This window comes from Gavia stellata, chromosome 12 (assembly GCF_030936135.1).
Source record: "Gavia stellata isolate bGavSte3 chromosome 12, bGavSte3.hap2, whole genome shotgun sequence".
Lineage (NCBI taxonomy): Eukaryota > Metazoa > Chordata > Aves > Gaviiformes > Gaviidae > Gavia > Gavia stellata.
Window position 1 is genome coordinate 15,232,834 of NC_082605.1, and position 18,350 is coordinate 15,251,183.

Sequence of the window (18,350 nt, forward strand, 5' to 3'; positions counted from 1 at the left end):
AAAAACCTTCTACAAAGTTTTTGGTTTAAAGACAGAAAAATAAAATACCCCAAATTGACCCATAGACAAGGACAGCTTGGCTGAAACCTGGCTGGGCGTTTGCTCAGGCTCTGCAGACACTTGTACAGCTCTTCTCCAAGCCCTGCGCAGCCCCTGCTGTGGAATGGCCGGCCTCTGGGAGCGGGCAGCCACTGCTGGGCTGTGGGACTGGGCGGTGGTGGGGCTGGGGTCCCTGCAATGGGGCTGGTGTCCTGGTGAGACTGGTCCCACCTCCGCGGCAGGCTGGGGCTTGATGCTAATCCATCTTCCTGGGGGCACAGCCCTCAATCTCCAGCAGCTCAGGCCAGCCGTCATATTTATTTGTCATCTTATCATTTTTTATGTGCTGCAGGGAAAAAGAGAGAGAAAATGAATGAGGAGGTTGGTGGCACAGTGCAAGTTTGCAACGTGGCAAAACTTGCAGCTTGGCTTAACGTGGGGGTTAACACCGCTGGCCCATGTCTTCTGCAGACAGGTAGGTGAGATGTAGCTCAGGAAGTGCTATAAAGAGGATGAGAGTGTCCAGAGCTGGTGGCAGTGGAGAACCATGTACCTCTTCAAAGGGGCTCTTGTTCTTCAGCCCTTTTGCCCCCAAGAAGACCCAGTTGTCCCGGAAGCCCAGCTTGCTCACATGGCTGCTGCCCAGCTCCATGAAATGCGCCCGTACTTTGTCGTTCATCCTGAAAGCGGGTAAAGAAGGTGTTAGTGTGGTGCCAGGCGGGTGTCCCCTCCTGCCCCTCTCTGCTGCTGGCAGCAGCACCTCCAGCTCCCCCCAGCTGCTGGTTTTTGGGGAGCCAAGCATCACTCCCGGGGCCAAACTCACTTTGTGGCAGCGTCATCGTAGCTGGCTGTCAGCACAATGGTGCCATGCTTGATCTCTTGGAGGAAGGTATCCAGTTTGTTAATGTCTGGGAGAGAAGAGCATTAGGGAAAGAAAAAGTGATTTAGCAGCTGCATGGCAGCTGGGGGAACCTCCTCTGGGCTGGTGGGAAGTATCCTGGCTGTGCTTGTGCTAGCCAGGATTTGGGGTCACGGGCTTGGGGAAGGACAGGCTCCCAGATGCTGCATTCACCGTCTTGTGTTCCCACCTGGGCTCTCCCGCAGTGCCCGGGGCTGGCGCTTTCCTCCTGCCGGCACGACGATTGCAGGGGAGAATTGGTGTCTAAAGTTTGCTCGCTAACTGTGAAACCTGGTTACGTGAATTTACTTCTCAACACCAGGAATGAGCCTGCTCGGCCGCAGAGCTGCCTGCCCCGTGATCCTGCCTTTGGCTGTGTTGCAGGAATAATTCCTCATCCCGCAGCCATGGGATGCTCGAGTCCAACGCCCCATCTAGTGGCATAGGAGCCGACTGCCGTCTCCTTACTGGTGCCTTTCCCACCGCGTATCTTGCTCGCAAACTTAGACGGAAATCTCCTAATACTGGTGTTTCTCCTTAAAACTCCAGTTACCAAGAATAGGTTGCAAATCCCAAAATCAGAAAGGGTGATTGATCCTTGGGGAAGGCTCAAACAGCAAAGGGTAAATCAAAAGTACTGTAGGGGTGGGTTTAGCATGTGGTTTTGAGGACTCCTGCCAAAACTCTAGAGAGTTTGGTAATGGCTTTGCAACAACGGTGGGATTTACAGCATTCTGCAAGTCAGTGCCAGCCGGGCTGTGAGTGGGTGCTGCCCTGGCTCAGGGCATCTTCTTGCTGTTAGGAAGGTTGGTTGAAGCCGGCAGCCACAGGGATGTGGTCTTTGCTGCTACCAGGCTCCGCTCCCCGTGCCCTGAGCTCCTCATTTACCCTCCTCTGAAAGGCAGGGGAAAACGCTGCTGCTCAGCCACCACCAGCGTTCAAAAACTGAGTTGAAATCTGCAAAATCTCAGGATTAGTGTAATTACCTGATCTCAGAAAGTAGCCTTTCTCAGGTCTTGAGTGCCCTGGTTTATTCAGTTTAGTGGAATTATCTTTTTCAGCCCATTATGCGCATGTAAAAAGCGAGAAGCCAATCTGGATGCGGGTGCATTATGAGGACTCCAGGCTCAATGGCCTCAGGGAAAGCCGAGCTTTTACCACCTCAGCTGGCAGTGCTGGTCAAAGTCCACTAGACTTTATCACTAAACACATGACCGAGGAGCAGCCTAAATAGCCGGCAGCCAGCAGTGCTGCCGTGAGCCCTGCTTGGGAGCCACCAGGCAGCAAAGCAACTGCGCTTACCTCCGGAGTACATGTCGAACACATCGGCTTTCAGGAGCTGCCCACTTGTTCCTGCAAGGTTAAAATTCAAAAGAGAGCACAGTGAGTTTGTACTGGGGTGGCTCTAGACTTTGCCTGGCCACCAGCTTGGGGTTCCTGCTGCTGCAAAATGCTTTGCTCTTCCCTCAGTGTGTCATATTTGCTGTGATGGCAAATGTGTTGCTCGGTGGAGTTCATGGAGCCATCGTGCATGACCCAGGTGGGTTTGTTCCCATCTCCCTGGCAGTGCTTGCAACCATAACTGTGGCTGTGCACCCCATACAACACCGGACTGATGTGCTTTTGGGTCAGCTGCAGTGTCTGGGACAGGGTTCCTGGTGGCCTGTGTCCTCCCAGGGGAGGAAGGGACCCTGGCTGCGGGGAGGTGATTATTGCCCACCCAACTCACCGTTCACCAGTGCGATATTCAGGCCTCTGCCAACGTTGTTTTTCACGTTGCTCATGAGGCTGGAAAGGAAAGCAGAGAGCACCAGTCAGTGCAGGGATGCCCTGGAGAGGCTGGTGCCAGTGAAACTGTGATGGGGCAACATGTGGCTGCAGACGGCAAAATGCACCCAGAAGCAGTAGCAAGGAAAACTATTTCCAAACTTTTTTTAACCACAAACACACTGTGGTGGCCATTGATGTGCTCGGCAGAGCCCAAACTTGCCCTATTCAAGCCCAGGCCAGCCGCAGCTGCCCTGTCCCCTCCGTACGCTGCTTACACTACGTCATTGAAGCAGATGGAGGGTCCCACCACATTTGCGGCACCACTGATGATCTTGAAGGCAAAATGGTTGTGGGGACAGCTCTTCTGGTTCCCACACTTGTGTCGGGGCAGCTGCTCACCTGCAAGGGAAGAGTGGAACTGCAAGCCATGATGTTGGCCCTGGGAGGGGGCACACTGGGGCACAGTGGCCTGCTAAAGGGGCAATGCCTGGACCAGCTTCTTGCATGAAGGAGGCTTGTCCTGGGACTGGAACCAGCTTCTTGTTCAAGATTTATGGTGCAGAGGCTTGGGGTCGGATGGGATGAGCTGGCTGGGGTGCTGAGCAGTGGGATGGCGTGGCTGGTGCCAGGGGGATTGCAGAGGGTGTGTGCTGGGGAGGGTGCAGAGCTGGTGCTTGTTCAAGCAGCTTTTCTGCCTGGAGCTTCCCCATTCTTGGCCAGGGTAGGGACCTGTGCCATGCTGCCCGCACGGGGCCCGTGACCTGCTTCCTGTTGTAGCCGGTGGCCCAGGAGTGTTTCTGCTGGGGCAGGGGGATCATGTCAAGGTTCGTGTGCTTGCAGAGCCTGCCAAAGACATTGCTGCTGTGTGCAATAACAAAATTCTCCTGTGTTTGGGAGGGAGGGATTTTGCTTTGGGAAAGGAGCTCTCAAGGGCAGCTATCATACTTCCACCATCACCCTTTGCCCCAGAGCGGTGTTGCATGATGGAGATGAAGTCAAGAGTGGTACTCACTTCTGGACTTGTCGGTGACACCTGTGGGTACAAGCAGGAGGGTTAGGCACCCCGGAGAGCTGCTGTTCAGGCACCGGCTCTCCAAAACTGCTCCGTGTGGCTGTGAGCGCCCCTGGAGCCACCCGCCCCGGTGCAGCTTCCCACCATGCTGTCCCTCCCTGCCCTGATGATCAAAGCTGGTGGCTATAGCCTTGGCCAGGGACTGCAAGTGCCAATGTTCATGGCAACTATACACAGCTCTGGGGTCTGGCTCACAATGGGGCTGCCTGCACCCTCCCTCCGGACCTGGCTGGAGCCCCGCTGGTGCCTCACCGAGCCAGCTCCGCAGGCTGATGGTTTTCCATCTGTAATCGAAGTACGTCTGCACGATGAACCAGGTGCCCAGCAGCATGATGAACAGTGCCACGTACCGGATCACACCTGCCAGGGGTGGGAGAGGAGCCAGGTGAGAGCAGCAGCAGCACGGGTTGGGGACTGGAGCATCTTTCTGGCTTCTTGGGGACTTGGTCTGTGTGTCCAAGGCACAGGGTGACAGCCACCACTTGTGTGGTGTGGGAAGGCAGCTAACACTCCTTCCTTCATCCTCTAAAAAGTCTCTGATCTCTTAATTAGTATCTCTAGAGCATGTGGCGATGCTCAGATAGGCATTACCCTTCTACTGGGAGGCACTATTCGTATTTCTCTCTGCATTAAAGTAAATTTGATAATTAGTCAGAAAGCTATGTAAATCCAAATATTTCTTACATTCCCAGCGCTGGGAAGGCTGCTATCCCCCAATTAGTCACTAGCTACAGCCGAGCAGCTGCTAATACAAATGTGATTGGCATTTGGCTTTAAAGCAGCGCTCATCAGAGCAAAACGTTCCAGTCCTGCATGGAAAGAGAGTAGAAAAATATACTTCTATTGCAGCTGAATGGCTCTTATGGAACCAGGAACGTCTCAATAGCCATCTCTTCCCAGCCACAGAGGGTTTCACTGGGACAAATACAACAGACTGAAATCTACTCAAATCTTTTAAAAACCCGATGCTTGTACAAAGGCCCTGTCCCATGGCCCTGGCAGGGGAAGGTCAGGGTAGCTGGGCTTGGAAGGGGATATGCAAATGAGAAGGAGGCATAAAGCACTGTAGAAAAATGGAGAGAGAAGTAAATCTCTGTCTCCCTCCATACCTGTCACCCGCATGGTGGTGGGGAGAGAGAGCACAACCCCGGGGTGGTCAGTGGTCAGGAGTCACCCTGCGGAAAGAGAAGGAAATGCCATAAAGCATACCCAGGCAGATATTAGATAAAAAACTAATTGTTATGTTTAGGCATATTTGCAATAGCTAAGAGGTCACTGAAGATGTATAAATTCCTATCAGGAACATGTGCTCGGTCCCGCCCTGATGTTGAAGTCCTGGCTTGCGTACATTGGAGCAGGCTGTGCTGATCGAGCTTGCTTCATTTTTAAGCCTCTGAACTCTTCACTGTGACTATCCGCTGCCCTGTGCGCTCCTGTTTCACATCCTTTTCTCAGTAACAGATCACACTTTTCTATTGTGATGAGCTCAAGGAGCACATTTTCAGTCACAGCTTTGCTGCATTTCCTTCTGATTTCCTTCTGGGATTATGCAAAGCAGGTTTCAAATATTAGGGACTGCAAAATGCCGTCTGAGGACAAGCTGTGATTTGGCCTTGCCCAGTCAGAGGCATCTGCGGGAACAAGCTCGTCCTCCTTAAAAGCAGAAAGGGAAGGAAAGGGAAGAAGTGCAGCGCCACTGAGCTGGGCAGAGCAGCCAGGTTTGGGGACACCTGGCTTAAGAACAGAAATGTTTCCGCTTGTCCAAATCCTGCAGCGTCTTCACCCACACGAATGGGGAGTGGTTGTAATTTAGGGTGTAAACTATTTCCTACCTGAGTGAGTCATCTGCCCCCTTTCCTCCTGCTGCCAGCCCTGACGAATGGGATGGGCACCCGCCACCCCATGCACTGGGCTCCCGGGGGCTGGGGACCCACTCCTACCTTCGAAATTTGTGGATACAGCCCGGTGAAGGTCCGTCGTGGAAACCACCCCGGAGTCCTAAGGCAAACTGTCACCTGTGAGACGTGTGCTCAGAGTTAAAGAGCCTACTGCTAACTAAAGCAGCCCTTTAGTGAGGCTTGGCATAGAAAACTTGTAGAAGAGCTACACTGAGAGTTGCTTGTCCTGTTTGAAGGGTAAATAAGGAGCAATGGGTTGTCGCAGGGCTGGGCTGAAAGTTGATTTCAGGCTGCTGCGTCATGAGGAAGGAGAGAAGAGCTTTGCCTCCTGCTCAGCCCTGCTCCAGGTGCCCTCCCAGGGCTGGAGTTCAGGGAAAGTGCCCGTAGCCATGTCACTGACAGTGGCCGTGGTGCAGAGTCCTCCCTTGGCCCCCTGGGCGGGTGCACCCGGCTTCCCCTGCACCCTGGGGCGGGTTGCAGCATCACCATATGGGGCTTTTAGCAAGCCTTAAAAACAAGGCGGAAACCGATCTGCGCTGCAGGAGGAAAGCTGCAGCTTTCCTGCTTGGCCTGCAACCCCAGCGGGAGCTTGCAGCGGGCCAGGGTGCCCGGTGCCTGGCCGGAGTGGCAGCCCCGCAGGGACATTTCAGCTGTCTGAAGCCGCAGCCCAGCGCTGCTCCCCACGAGGCCCCTCCGCTGCGCCCGTGTCTGCCGTGGGGCTGCGGCAAGGAGGAGCTGCCGAAGCCACTATGGTGGGAGCTGGTGGCTTCCTATGGGAGAGTGGCCTTACGGCTTTTCTGCATTTTAAAGGAAGCCTTGGAAGGTATTTGTGTACCCTTGTGTATCGCGGCAGCGTGTTTTTGATAGGGTATGAGCTAAGCACACTTGGTTCCCAGCAGCATCTCACTTCTCTCTGCAGTTACTCCTCCCAAAGGAAGGTGGCCGTGAGCGGGAATCTGTCTTGGCAGGAGGTGGCATGGGGGTCTGCAGCGCCTGCAGCCCTTCCCGGTGCCGCCTCGTCCTGGCCCATCCCAGCCCCCTGGCACGGTATCCCTGAGAAGGGTTTTAACCTTGTGTCAAAGCTGGCACGGGCAAGCTCGTTTCACTGAGCTGGTGGAAGAGCCGCAGACCTGAAAATGGACGGTTTAAAGGTTTTGGAGCACATTGCTGTCTGTGGCTGGATCTGGCGGGACAGCACCGGGCTCTTGCCTTTTCCTCCTTCCAGCATGAGGTTTTGCTTTTCAACTGTAGCGAGCCTCTCCGGTGCCGGGCTCCGCAGCCTGGTGCCTGATGAGGTGGCAGGTGTGATGGGGGCAGAAGCGCAGTCCTTAAAATCCCCCTTGGCAAGTCGCAAAGTCTTTGAAATCGGTATCGATTTGCTTTTGGAGCCTGTTGAGTTCCCCTCCAAATGCCAGGAGCAGAGCCTGGAGCTGGTGAGGATTCGGACCTGGGCCATGATTCGGACACAGCGAGCGGAGCAAAACTCCCCTGGGTTTGCAAAACTGTCCCCGTTTGGTCCCCACTGCTGCAGGGGACACCAGCCTCACTGGGGCCCATTGCACAGTGCTCTCCTTTGCCAAATTTGTGGTTTTTCTATGCACATATTGATTTTGTTACAGAGGAAGAGAAATGGAAAAATAAACCGATAAACACTACTGCTTTAGGGAAGTCATGTATTTATTTGGGCTATTTATCTTCACCTTAATCTCAGGTAAAATTTATTGGGCGAAGTCCCTGGGTGCTGAAATTCCTGGAACCTGACTGCATTACAAGAGGGTAGCCCTGTCGTGGGATTTCTATTGTATTCTCTTTTAATTGTTCAGATTGATTTATTTCACCACCCTCCCCCCCCCCCCCCCCCAAGGCTGTGCCAGAAAAAAAGACGGTGGTACTCTGGCATCTGCCAGAGAGCGACTTGCAGGAAAGGGAGAAAGGAAGGAACTGTGGTGGGTGATAAACAGTTATTTGTCTAATAGACCTGAAACTTATTTGCTTAAAAACCATTCCAGGAACAAAAAGGTTCTCGAACAAATATTGTTAAAGAGCTCTATGGTGTTGTAAGGCAAAGGCTCCATCCTGAGCCGGCTCAGGACTGAAGTGCCGCTTGGCAGTGCTGAGTTATTGCTGCCAAGAAGAAACCAGGGCAGATCTCTGCCCTTGCAGGGAGGTTTTGCAGGATACGGTGGGTGAATATTCCCGTTTCCTCCCAGCACTGGAGGAAAATTTCACTTCTTGTCCCCAGAAACTTCTGGCATTGCTGGTTTTGGGGTTTTTCTGCTGATTTTGAGCCCCACATGTCCCCCTTTCTCTCTCCTGGCAGGTCTCTGACCATCAACAAAACATCATTTCGGTGCGGGGTGGGTATGCAGCTCCAAAGAGGGTGGCTGCCAGATGTCACGCGTGCCCACACCCAGTGAGTCACCCCTCCAAAAGTCAGCGTTTTCCTGTGAAACTAAACGCAAGGTCGCAGAAGGGGCCTGGTGCGGGGTGGGTGCACATCCTCTGTGTGTCCAGGGCTGGTCCCACCACAGGAGAATGGAGGATGCTACAATGCCGTTTTTAGTCTCAAAAGGAGGCAATCTGACTGAGCTTTGCCGAGTTACTCAATGAGAGAGCGCTGTTTGCCGGAGGGCTTATAAATTCTTCAGCTCATAAAAACGTTTGGCCAGCTGCTGCGCCTGCCAAACAGCTGGAGAGGGCACCTCATGGTGAAACTGCCCCCAGCACAAGTCAATATTTAACCGGGGTGAGGCCCTGATCCTGAAAGAGAAGCCAAACAGGATGCACGCGGTGGCAGGCAGGGGTGCGGGGCTCGGCCGAGCCCTGCCTGGGAGCAGGACTGCAGCCCAGGTGGGATGTGATGCCTGGAGGTGCTGCTGGGGAAGCCGGGCCGTGGGGCTGGTGCAAAGGGTGCAGTCGGGCTTCGGTGCCTGCTGCAGGTGCCTCCCTGCCTGCTATGGGGCAGGCATGGCCCCATCCTGCGTTTGGTTGCCAGAGGAGCATCACCCATCTGTGGCTGGTACCGATTCGGTCTCTTGTTCTATTTGTCATTGGTGGCCGTTTGCCCAGTTCTCTGTACATGCCACTGAGCCCAAAGCTAAATCACTGTGAGCTCGCTGCTCCGGTGAGGTGTCCTCAAGCAGTGAATCAAGAGCTGTGGCAGCAGGGAGAGATGGAGGGGAGCGATTGCATCCCCTCTGGCGTGGCAATGGTGGCTGGCAGCTCAGCAGGCATCCCCGTGTTGTGGATTGCAGGTTGTACCGAAGTGGTCTGTGCCAAAACCCCAGGGCAAAAGGAGGGGCAGAAGCGTTGGTGCTCAGGGCTGGCAGCAAGCTGTTTGCTGGGAAAAGGCACTTCTTGGGGCTGAAAGCGCAGGGTAAGTGTGGGCCATGCGGCAGTCCCTCCGCTGGGCAGCTGCGGCAAAGGGCTCTGGTTTTTAGTTAACTGCATGTATGGGAGGACCCGAAATGCATTTTTGGCAGCTAGCAAAGCCCTGGGTGCCAGCATCCCGAGGGGTCCCAGTCGGCACCTGGGAGGTGGCCTGGCAGTCAGGGTTGCGTGCTGGAGTATTGCATAGTGAACACCCTGCAAATTCATCCAAAGCCATGATGGATAAAGGGGTTTGACCTGGACCACACATCCCACAGCTGATTCTACCACATACGCCATAATGGGTGGAAATGCGGATTTAACCCTTGCCATTAACACACAGGTAATTCATTAATTCTGTCTATGAAACCGGCAGAGCTGCACCCCCCAGAAAGGATGCCAGCGTGTGGGGTTTCCCCTTCACCTCCATGCTACGAGGAGGAACAAGTAAAACCTTCCCTCTGCAACCCTCTAACTTGCCAGCAAGTCGAAAGAAAAGTGCTGCAGAAAGGCATTATTTCAGTCATGCTCTAGAAACCCCATTTCCGTGAGGCAGTTGAGGAGAGGGCAAGCCTACGTACCGCTCAGTGTCCCGGGTGCGCCGTCCCTCTCTGCAGGCAGTGTGGGTGCCAGGGCACCCCGGGGAGCTGGGGCACCCTGTGCTCAGCAGTGTGGCGGTGTGGCTACCCAGCCCAGCCCGGCCCTCCGTGAGTCACGGCACCTCCCCAAGCCTTATCTCGCTGCCAGGCATGGGGCTGGGTGCCCCGGTGTGCCGCCCCATGGGGTGCAGTGGCCGGCAGCGGTTGGGAGCAGCTGTCCCGCGGGAGGGAAAAAAAAGTCATTCCTGTGGCAGCGAGCTGATGCGTTTCCTCTGGAGATTTTTCTCCACTTTGGCACTCGCTGTTTTGCCACATCAGAAGAGGAAAACCTCTCCCAGGGTGGGCACCAGCCTGACCCTCTGCACTTGCACTAAACCAGCACATCAGGCAGCGTGGCTGCTGGAGGGTGCTGCAATGGGAGCGGGTGGGCACGAAGCCAGGACTGGTGTCCCCTCGCGTGGGATAAATCTGGGATAACCCGATCTGGCGGGTTTTCCCCTTGGCTGTGCTGCACGTGTGTGGGCTGGCCCCGAGCACTGCTTCGCTGCCTCTTGTTTGCAGGAGGCTGGAGGTTCCTTTTTCAGATAAGCATTTATTTATCCAGCAACAGTCCTGAACTCCAAAGGAGTCCTGAGTTAACTGTAGATATAGATTAAGGCCTTTTTCTTTTTAATCATTTATTGTTATTATTATGTTTCTGAAGGAAGAAAACACTCCTTGGAGACTCCAGCTCCGCAGTTAGCACTAGAGGCCCTATACATTTTCCAAAGCGGAACCTCATTTACCTGGCAGCTGAGAATAAAAGCGTTCCCATTCCTTTTTTCTTTTTTCTTTTCCATTCCCATCACTTAGGAGAACCAAACGGCTTCTCTTGGAGTTTTTAAAGCAATTTTCATCCAAGAGCCAGTGGAGAAGTCACAGGGCTGGCAGTGGCAGTGCTGCCTTTGGGACTGCAGCTTGTGGAAGGCTGGAGCAGAGCCCCTGCGGGACCGACACTGCTCCCTGGTAATGAAGTTAATACCTGAGGGTGCTCTCTGCAGAAGGCTGTGCACTGAGATTTTCTTTGCCTCCCCCCAGTGCTGGTCCCCAGCGCTGGGCAAAGGGTGCAGGATGCGGTCCAGGTGTGGGGGGTGCTGGGCTATGCACCAGAGGAAATCACAGCCTTTACACTGCAACCTTGCAGACAGGGAGCAGAAAAGCAAACACAGGCCTGCGCTTTGCATTGGGATAATTATTGCCCTCGGAAGGAAATTTTAGCTGCGGTGAGAGTCTGGGCTTAAACAGCGCAGTCTAAATCAGAAACCTCCTCCTTCTCCGGGGAAATATCCTTCCTATTAGTTTGTTTAGCTGCTGGCAATAACTGGCTCAGCTCAATAACGAAGTGCCCCAAGCCCCGGCGTGCTGCACCACGTGTCTCTGCTCCATCCCCTCGCTTCCCGCCCGTGCAGGACCTGGCCCGCGGTGCGGGGCTTGTAGCACCCTGGGGGATGCCTGTTTTGTGATGAATTTCTCCTGCTTCAAGGGACCTGAGGCCCCCCGGGTCCTCTATGAAGATGGAGATGTTGCTGCTGCTTGCAGAGGAAACAAGCAAAAAACATCAGCAGGGCCAGGGGCCTCTTTATCCCAACGAAGAAACCTTGCGTGAAATGCTTCTGCTCTCTGCAACTGCACGTTTCATCCAAGATGCTTCCCTGAACCCATAGGAAAGGATGGGAAGCTGTGTGGCTGCGGCACAGCCCAAGCACTGGTGCTGGCGCAGGGAGCCCGCGTGTCCTGTCCCCGTGCCCTGTGGTAGCCCAAGTTTTGCCCATCCACTGTGGCACACGGCAGAAAGGTGCTTGTAAATCACACATAACATTAGTGCATACATCAAGTGCTGGGAACAGGGCATCAGCTTGGTCTCAACTCAGCAAATAATTAACTTGTGCAGTGCAATGGAATTACATCAGTCTCATCTGGAGGCTCCCCCCCGGGAGGCTTCTGCATGATACGGAGAAAGAGAAGTTAAGAAGAAAATAATAGATGTGATATCAAAAAGCTGCCAGGCTGGGGAATGAATAATCTGTGGTGCAAAGTCACTGCACTGCGATGAGCACCATGGTAGGATCAGCAGGAGCAAGCTGGCAGGCGAGGAGCTGCTCTCCTCCTCCTCCCTCCTTGTGCCAGTGCTGGCGGCATGGGCCCTGTGTGGGACCTCAGCGGGTGGTGGGGAGTGTTGGGGCGCTGGTGGCTCCTGCCAAAAAAATCCCAGTGGCTGCAGGACTGTCCCTCTGAGGAGCTGTTTCCTACGAGAGCTCAGCACTGGGGGGGAGGCTCCCCCCGAAGATCCCGTGTCTGCAGAGTTCTGCAGTGCCTGCAGGGACACAGGGCTTTGCAAGCTGCTCGCTGGGCTAAATTAATCACAAATTCTGCTGCTTTTAGGACAGGTTTGGCCACTGCCGCTTTGCAAACTTTGTCCTGAAAAGTGCTGTAGCTTTACAGTTTCAGATTCCTCGTGCCGGGCTAAGCCACGTAACGCAGATGTGAAATGTAGCCCCTTTAAAAGGCAACAGCCTTTTACTTCTCTGTTTGTCTAAACACCCCCTGCATTTGCTGCATGCCATGGGCGAGAGGGTGAGGGTTGCCCCTGCCTGCACCGCCGCAGGGTATTATTCACCCACCAATAAACAATCCTGCTCCGGTACTCACATCTCCTCTCCCACTTCTGCATAGGTCAGTAAACAGAAGTATTTCATTGACTGAAGAGTGACTCATGCCAGCAAAGCGATGACCCACCCCATAGGTTTCACCGGCATCCCGGTGACCGAGCGCAGCCCGAGCATCCGGGTGGAACGCCGGTGGGGTTACCTTGTGCTGGATGGGCTGGAAGAAGAAATGCGTGAGGACGAACTTTGATAGGAGGGATGAGATCACAATACTGGACACAAAGGTGGAAATACTGTTTTGCAAGAGGAGAAGGGTGGGTTTGGTTGGCAAGGGGGTTCAGCGTGCTGCGCCTCTCGCCCAGCAGCACGGCGGTGCTGGCTATTGGGGGTGCTGTTGTGTAGCGCATCCGCTGCGCCTGCTGCAGCCCTGGCAGCACAGCCCGCTGGCGCCGGCTTCGCCGCTGGATGGAGAGAAAAATAAATAAGGGAAATCATAACTGCTTTTACCCTTAAAAGAGAAATTAGTTCGTGCCATGCTAAGCCCCCAGTCTTTAGGCCCAGCGCAGCCAATCTGTTTTTATTGTTTTGCAGGACTCCTCTGCAGCCGAACGATGACAAATACCAGGAATTAGCGGAGTGTAATTATTCCGTATTAGCTGAATTCACAGTATAGACACAGATCATAAACAGCCATTGATTATTCCTAATTTCACATTTTTAGCATTCTGAATTGCAGCAGTTATGCCTGTCCAAGGGAATTAGCTTCTCTTTCAACCCCGCAGGTCCCCAGTCACTGCCCTTCCTTTAGGATACTTTTTTAATAAGAGGACATCTAACACAAATCCCTCCCTACTCCTACAACAAAATACACCCCCCCCCCGCAGTGCCCAAGTCCCCCTGGCTCTGCAGCCCAGAGGTTGCTCCTTTTGCTGCCAGCTGCCTCAAAACGCAGATGGGTGCCCGCTGTGATCTGTAACCACGGGGCCACAGCTTCATTTCACCCAGGTTCGTTGCAGAGGCAATTAGCAGCCCCGGCTCTGGGTGCGGGTGTCACAGGGATGCCTGCAGGAAGGGGCCCGGGCAGCACCAAAGCTTGCTGTCCCTCTGTTGCTGGTTGGTGCCATGCAAGCAGTGCTCGTGTTTTAAGCATCGTCTCTTTTTTGAAACATGGTTGCAGGCCAGGGCATGATTTCCAAATGCTAATTTGCACCTCCAGTGAAATCATGCTGGGAGCCCCTGTCTCCAGCCCGATAACTACTGCGCCCTCCCCGGACAAGATCAGTGAGAGGGGCTGGTAGACCTCAGTCTTTTCTTGCTACAGAGCACAAGCAGTATTAAGAAATGGAAGTAGATATAAATTATTAATATTTGCATGAGACATTTCTAACCCTATTAGTATCTTATCATTAAATTTGTTTCTTACGCACAGGCAGTGATTTCATTACAAAGCGTAGCGGAGGATAATGCCAGCTGTGCAGCGCTGATTTGGTCAATTAATGACAAGAGGGGGAAAGATCCCGTTGTTTACCGACGGCAGAGCCTTTGGGACTTTCATTTTATTTTGCCCCTAGTAAATACTGAAGGATGGTGGGTGACCACCACCGGCCACGCGCTGCGCTCACTGATGCTCTGGGGCATTAGGCTGTGAGTCCAGCGGCTGTGGGGGAGGAGGAGAGGACGGGCTCACTGGCTCTCCGCCACAGGCCACGGTCTCCTGAGTTATTGCAGACACTTTGGTCTGACCCACACAGCAATTCTGGCATTTTTATCTATTTTGACATGATTTGCCCACCCTGGGCTGTGGCAGTGCAAAGGGATGAGGGTCTGAGAAGCCTGTGGTCCAACACGCTTCCCGCTGCCGGCATCGGGCAGGGAGTTATTTATTCCAGGCAGTGGCTGCGGCCACTGAGCAGCAGCAGCAGCAGCAGCAGCAGCAGATTTTTATTGCGCCCATTCCTAGGACACTGAAAAAGGATTATGCATGCTTCCACCACGCCAGCTTTTTATTAGATTGCAGGCAGGGGTTAAACTGATCCTTGTCAGCACAAATACAATGCCCAGGGTGATGGGAGCAGCATAAATTGAGGACAAGAGGTGGCTGCTTTTACCACTGCTCTCAAGAATGCTCTGCTGTTTTACTGCATCGTTCGCTTTTTAATTGGGACATTTCCCTCTGGCCAGGGGATATCTTTCCTTTTTTGCCAATGAGGTGCAATAAATAAATGGGCTAAGACATAGACTCTGAGGGGAGGTGAAGTGCAGAGGGCAGATTAGCAGCTGCACTAAAACACTTTGAATCTCCCTGGCTTGCCACAGTGGCACTGATTTCGGTACAGCTGCTCCAAGCTGGGGACACAGGGGCTGTCCCGTGGTGGCGAGGGGTCTGCAGTACTACAAATCACACAGGTGCTTCATCTCTTTGTCACCTCCATTTTTTCCAGAGTACTCACGTGTTAGCAGGAGGCGACGGTCCTCGGTGCTGGGTCAGTGGGGTGAGTTTATTTGTGGCCAGTTCCGATAGGTCTGTGTCATTGAAAAGCAATATTTGAAGGAGCATACAGTAATCCTGCATGCCGGGCTGGCCAGATTTGCTTGTCAGTTACGGCAGAGCAGGACTATGGGGATGCATCATCGGAATGCTCCAAAACTGCCTGCTCTTTGCTGTAATTAGGCGGAGTAAGCCATTACGGGCTGCCTCACGTGGGGTACAGCAGTGGGAACCACAGTGGCATCGAGTGTGTGAGCCCGCAGGTGGGGATGCAGTTCGGGGGGGGCTGGACACTGTCTGAGCCCTTGGCTGCTCTCCCGGCCCTGCAGGAAACCTCGCCGGGGTGACGTGGAGGACCCCAGCATGCTGATCGACTGTCAGAGGGGGTTTTGGGGGGTGTGTCATTTGCTCCTTTATGCATCCCCCAGGAAAAGCTTATGCAGGCCAGGTCTGGTGTATGTGACGGGGCTGTGCGGGAGCTGCTGGAACCTGGTGCCGGCAGTGGTGGCAGCAAATTGCGGTAAAATACATCCCTCTTATTGACAGATCTATCTTTTCTGATTTGGTGGCTGATGTAGAGAGAATCCCTCAGACCTATTGTCCTCGCAGGGACTCCTCTTTGGGGGCAAGCACTGCATCCTCATGAGTTTTGCGTAAGCAGCCCTTGCTGGTCTCAAGACCCTCCCTTGCTACAAAGGTTAGGTGGGGGATCCAGTTTCCAGCTACAATACCATTAAAAAGACAACATGTATATACTTGCAGGTGCTCACTTTATATAAATAGGCTTTTGAAGGACTGAAAGAAAACCGGGAAAGCCTTCCAGATGCAGCTCCCATGTGCAGGTATAGCTCTTTGGGACCACAGTGCCAATAGCTCATCAATAGCCACGTTGCTCAGATGATTGAAGAAGGGAGGGTAAGCAGGTAAACCCACCAGCCATAGGTGGAAGGTAGCTTGGAGCAATGTAACAGCCCTCTCACCTCCGGGAGCTGTTTCACAGGCTTCAGATTTGCAGCTGGAGCCAAAGTGCATTGACTCTGGTCTCTCTGAATCTGGTTTATGCTAAAGCGCAGCCTTAAAGACTGTGGCTGCCAGTCTGGGTCACGTGCAGCCCCAAAAATCCTGCATGCTGCGGGGGACTGGCACGTGGCCACCCAGGCTTGGGACTGCAAGGCAGCCGGGGCGTAAATAAGGTACTCATTCAGCTGTCCCATTATTTTTATTTGCCTGCAGTAGTAGCTGATTAATTAGATATCTTCCACCCCCACTCCCCCAACCTCCCTGTGCTTGCAGCAGAGGAAATCCTGACTTTGTGCTGCTAATGGACCTCACTGATCCAGTAAACCATTACAGTGCAGACAAAATGTCTCTTTAAAAAGTGCAATAGAAATTAAAACTCTCCACTGAGAACAAAGCCAGTGGGGCTTTTTGCATCTACCGTTTTTATTGTATTCTTTAACATTTGTAAAGTAGATCACTTTTATCGAGAGAGCCTATCTTTTCGCCCAAGCTGTAATTCTAGAATTCTTAAAGAAGATTTCTGCTCACAAAGGAGATAAAAAGATAGATATATGATGGTCTCTGACATTTCAACATGCTTCTGAGAATCTGAATTAAAAGGAACAAACTCAGAAAGTATCATTTATACAGCAATCAACTTTAAAAAGTCACCATCTGCTAAAAGATACCACCTGATGTAACTGTGTCTTTGTTGTTAGACAGAGAATAGGAAATAACTCGGGGAACTCTCCTGCACCTGCTGGGTTTTTCTTGGTGGCATATGCACACCGAACTGCGGTGGCCGGCATGCCGCGGGGTGCCTATTGCAACTCTCCTTTTACTCCAACTCACTACAGAATATAAATCCGAATACAGGTGCCGTTAGAAGGAATGATTTGGGGTTGTTAAAGTTATAGCTTAGTTATAGCATAGTGTCAGCTTTTTGAAAAGTCTAAAGGGCAAAAGAAATGACCAGAGCTGGAACAAGGGAGCTGGCTCGGGTTTATATATAGAAACCTGATTTTTTTCTTGCTTGCTGCTCACCTCCTTGCTGCCCCCCCCCACCCCAATGACATTTCCTGGTCTCGCAGAGCCCCTTCTAGTTTTGTCTTCCTATTTCATCATAATTGATCATAATGTTATCAAGTTCTTTGCCCTGTGCAACTTGACTAGCACGCACCTTGCAGTTTTTTGCCTCATTTTGGTCTTCCACTGCTCATAGTCTCCTAGAAAGGTTGTGAACTTTTTGATACAAAAATTTCCCATCGAATTTTATGTCTTCCACCAAGGCCACTCTGTGTTCAGATGATGCTTAGCGTAATTTAGTCCTCTCTGCTGCTACTGCCCAGTGTCGCTCTCTCTGTCTCGGCAGTTGTGATGGTTTCCCTCCTACCTCTCCATGCACAAGACTCAACTATGGCAATACAATTGCATGCACCGTTTCAAGTCTTCGGTTTCTTGGAGTGAACTGGGAATGAGCTACATTCACAAGGCGTATCAGCTGAAAAAGCAGGGAAACTCTTGTGCAAGTTATTTCTGCATTGTTTGCCTTGAATTTTATACAACAGCACCAGACGCTGGGAAGCTGCAATGGCTTTCCCCCACCATGTTTCCCATCACTGTGCAACATTTATTGTAGAGTCTGCTTGGGTCAGAAGCAAGGAAGCAAGGCTGGGCCTGAGATGCAAATAGTAAACATGATAGGAGAAGCAAACTGATGCCCAGTGGTTTGAAATGAATAAAGGAAAAAACCTGTGTACTTGCAAGTTTCCCTTGTGCCTGTCCCATCACCGGGCCCCATCGCTGTCAGTGCTGCTGAGGGGCGTCATCGCATTTTGAGCTGATGCACCAACACAGACCGTGGCAGACAATCGTATTCCTCTCCTCTTTTAGGACATTTAAGCCTCTCATCCCATTCCTCAGGAGGTCACTGCGTCCTGTCTCCTTTCCAAGCTGTCCCCTTTCACGTCCCCGAGTTGCAGTGGCTGAGACAGTGAGGGTAGAAAGTCTTTGGTGCTGTGCTGCTTTGTGCCTGGTGGGGAAAAGCCTCTTTTGCCATCACCCTCAGTTACCCGGTCCTCTGTGTGTTCGCAGCATTGTGCTGGGCTTTGGAAACGAGAGTGCCTGCAGTCCTTGTTGACTTGCTTTAAGGGTTTTAATTGCATTTAATCACAATGGCCTAATTAAAGTTTGGAGTCTTTATTTGAGGGCAGTTAATAGATAAATTAGTTAAATTAATTGTGATTTGTTGTGTACAGACATACCCTTGGTTTGGCAGAAGGGCAGCCAGCAAATGCTCTGATGACAAATATTTGCAGCCTGACCTGTGGGTCTGGAGTGCCCGAACCCCTGGATCTTGATGGCCAGTTTTGCAACATGTGGACCTGCGAGTGTCTTCTGCTGGCTTTCTGTCATCATCATCATCACTCATATAACCTCATTTATTGCAAAATGAAATAAGTCTTTAAAAGCTGAATGGGAATCTGGTGTGAAGCACATAACCAACTTGCACAGGGGCAATTGCCAAGTGCCAAATGGTCTGTTCGAGGTAAGTTTTACATTTTTAAGCTTCT

At 52.5% G+C, this 18,350-nt stretch overlaps 1 protein-coding gene across 2 annotated transcripts; it reads right to left on the reverse strand.

Annotated features, from left to right (window-relative positions):
• Positions 1-295: 295 nt before the first annotated feature.
• FAM3D (FAM3 metabolism regulating signaling molecule D) lies at positions 296-4,925 on the reverse strand. Of its 2 annotated transcripts, XM_059823315.1 has the most exons (9): positions 4,889-4,925; positions 4,032-4,139; positions 3,720-3,740; positions 2,983-3,106; positions 2,667-2,725; positions 2,240-2,290; positions 863-947; positions 593-719; positions 296-385 (listed from the first exon to the last, which is right to left on the reverse strand). In XM_059823315.1, exons 1-9 carry the CDS (start codon positions 4,899-4,901, stop codon positions 296-298), a joined length of 678 nt encoding a protein of 225 aa, XP_059679298.1. In that variant the 5' UTR covers positions 4,902-4,925. The 2 variants fall into 2 exon arrangements, with proteins under 2 accessions (XP_059679298.1, XP_059679297.1); XM_059823314.1 differs by lacking the exon at positions 3,720-3,740 and having other exon boundaries at positions 4,005-4,139; positions 4,889-4,901.
• Between the last annotated feature and the right edge of the window lie 13,425 nt (positions 4,926-18,350).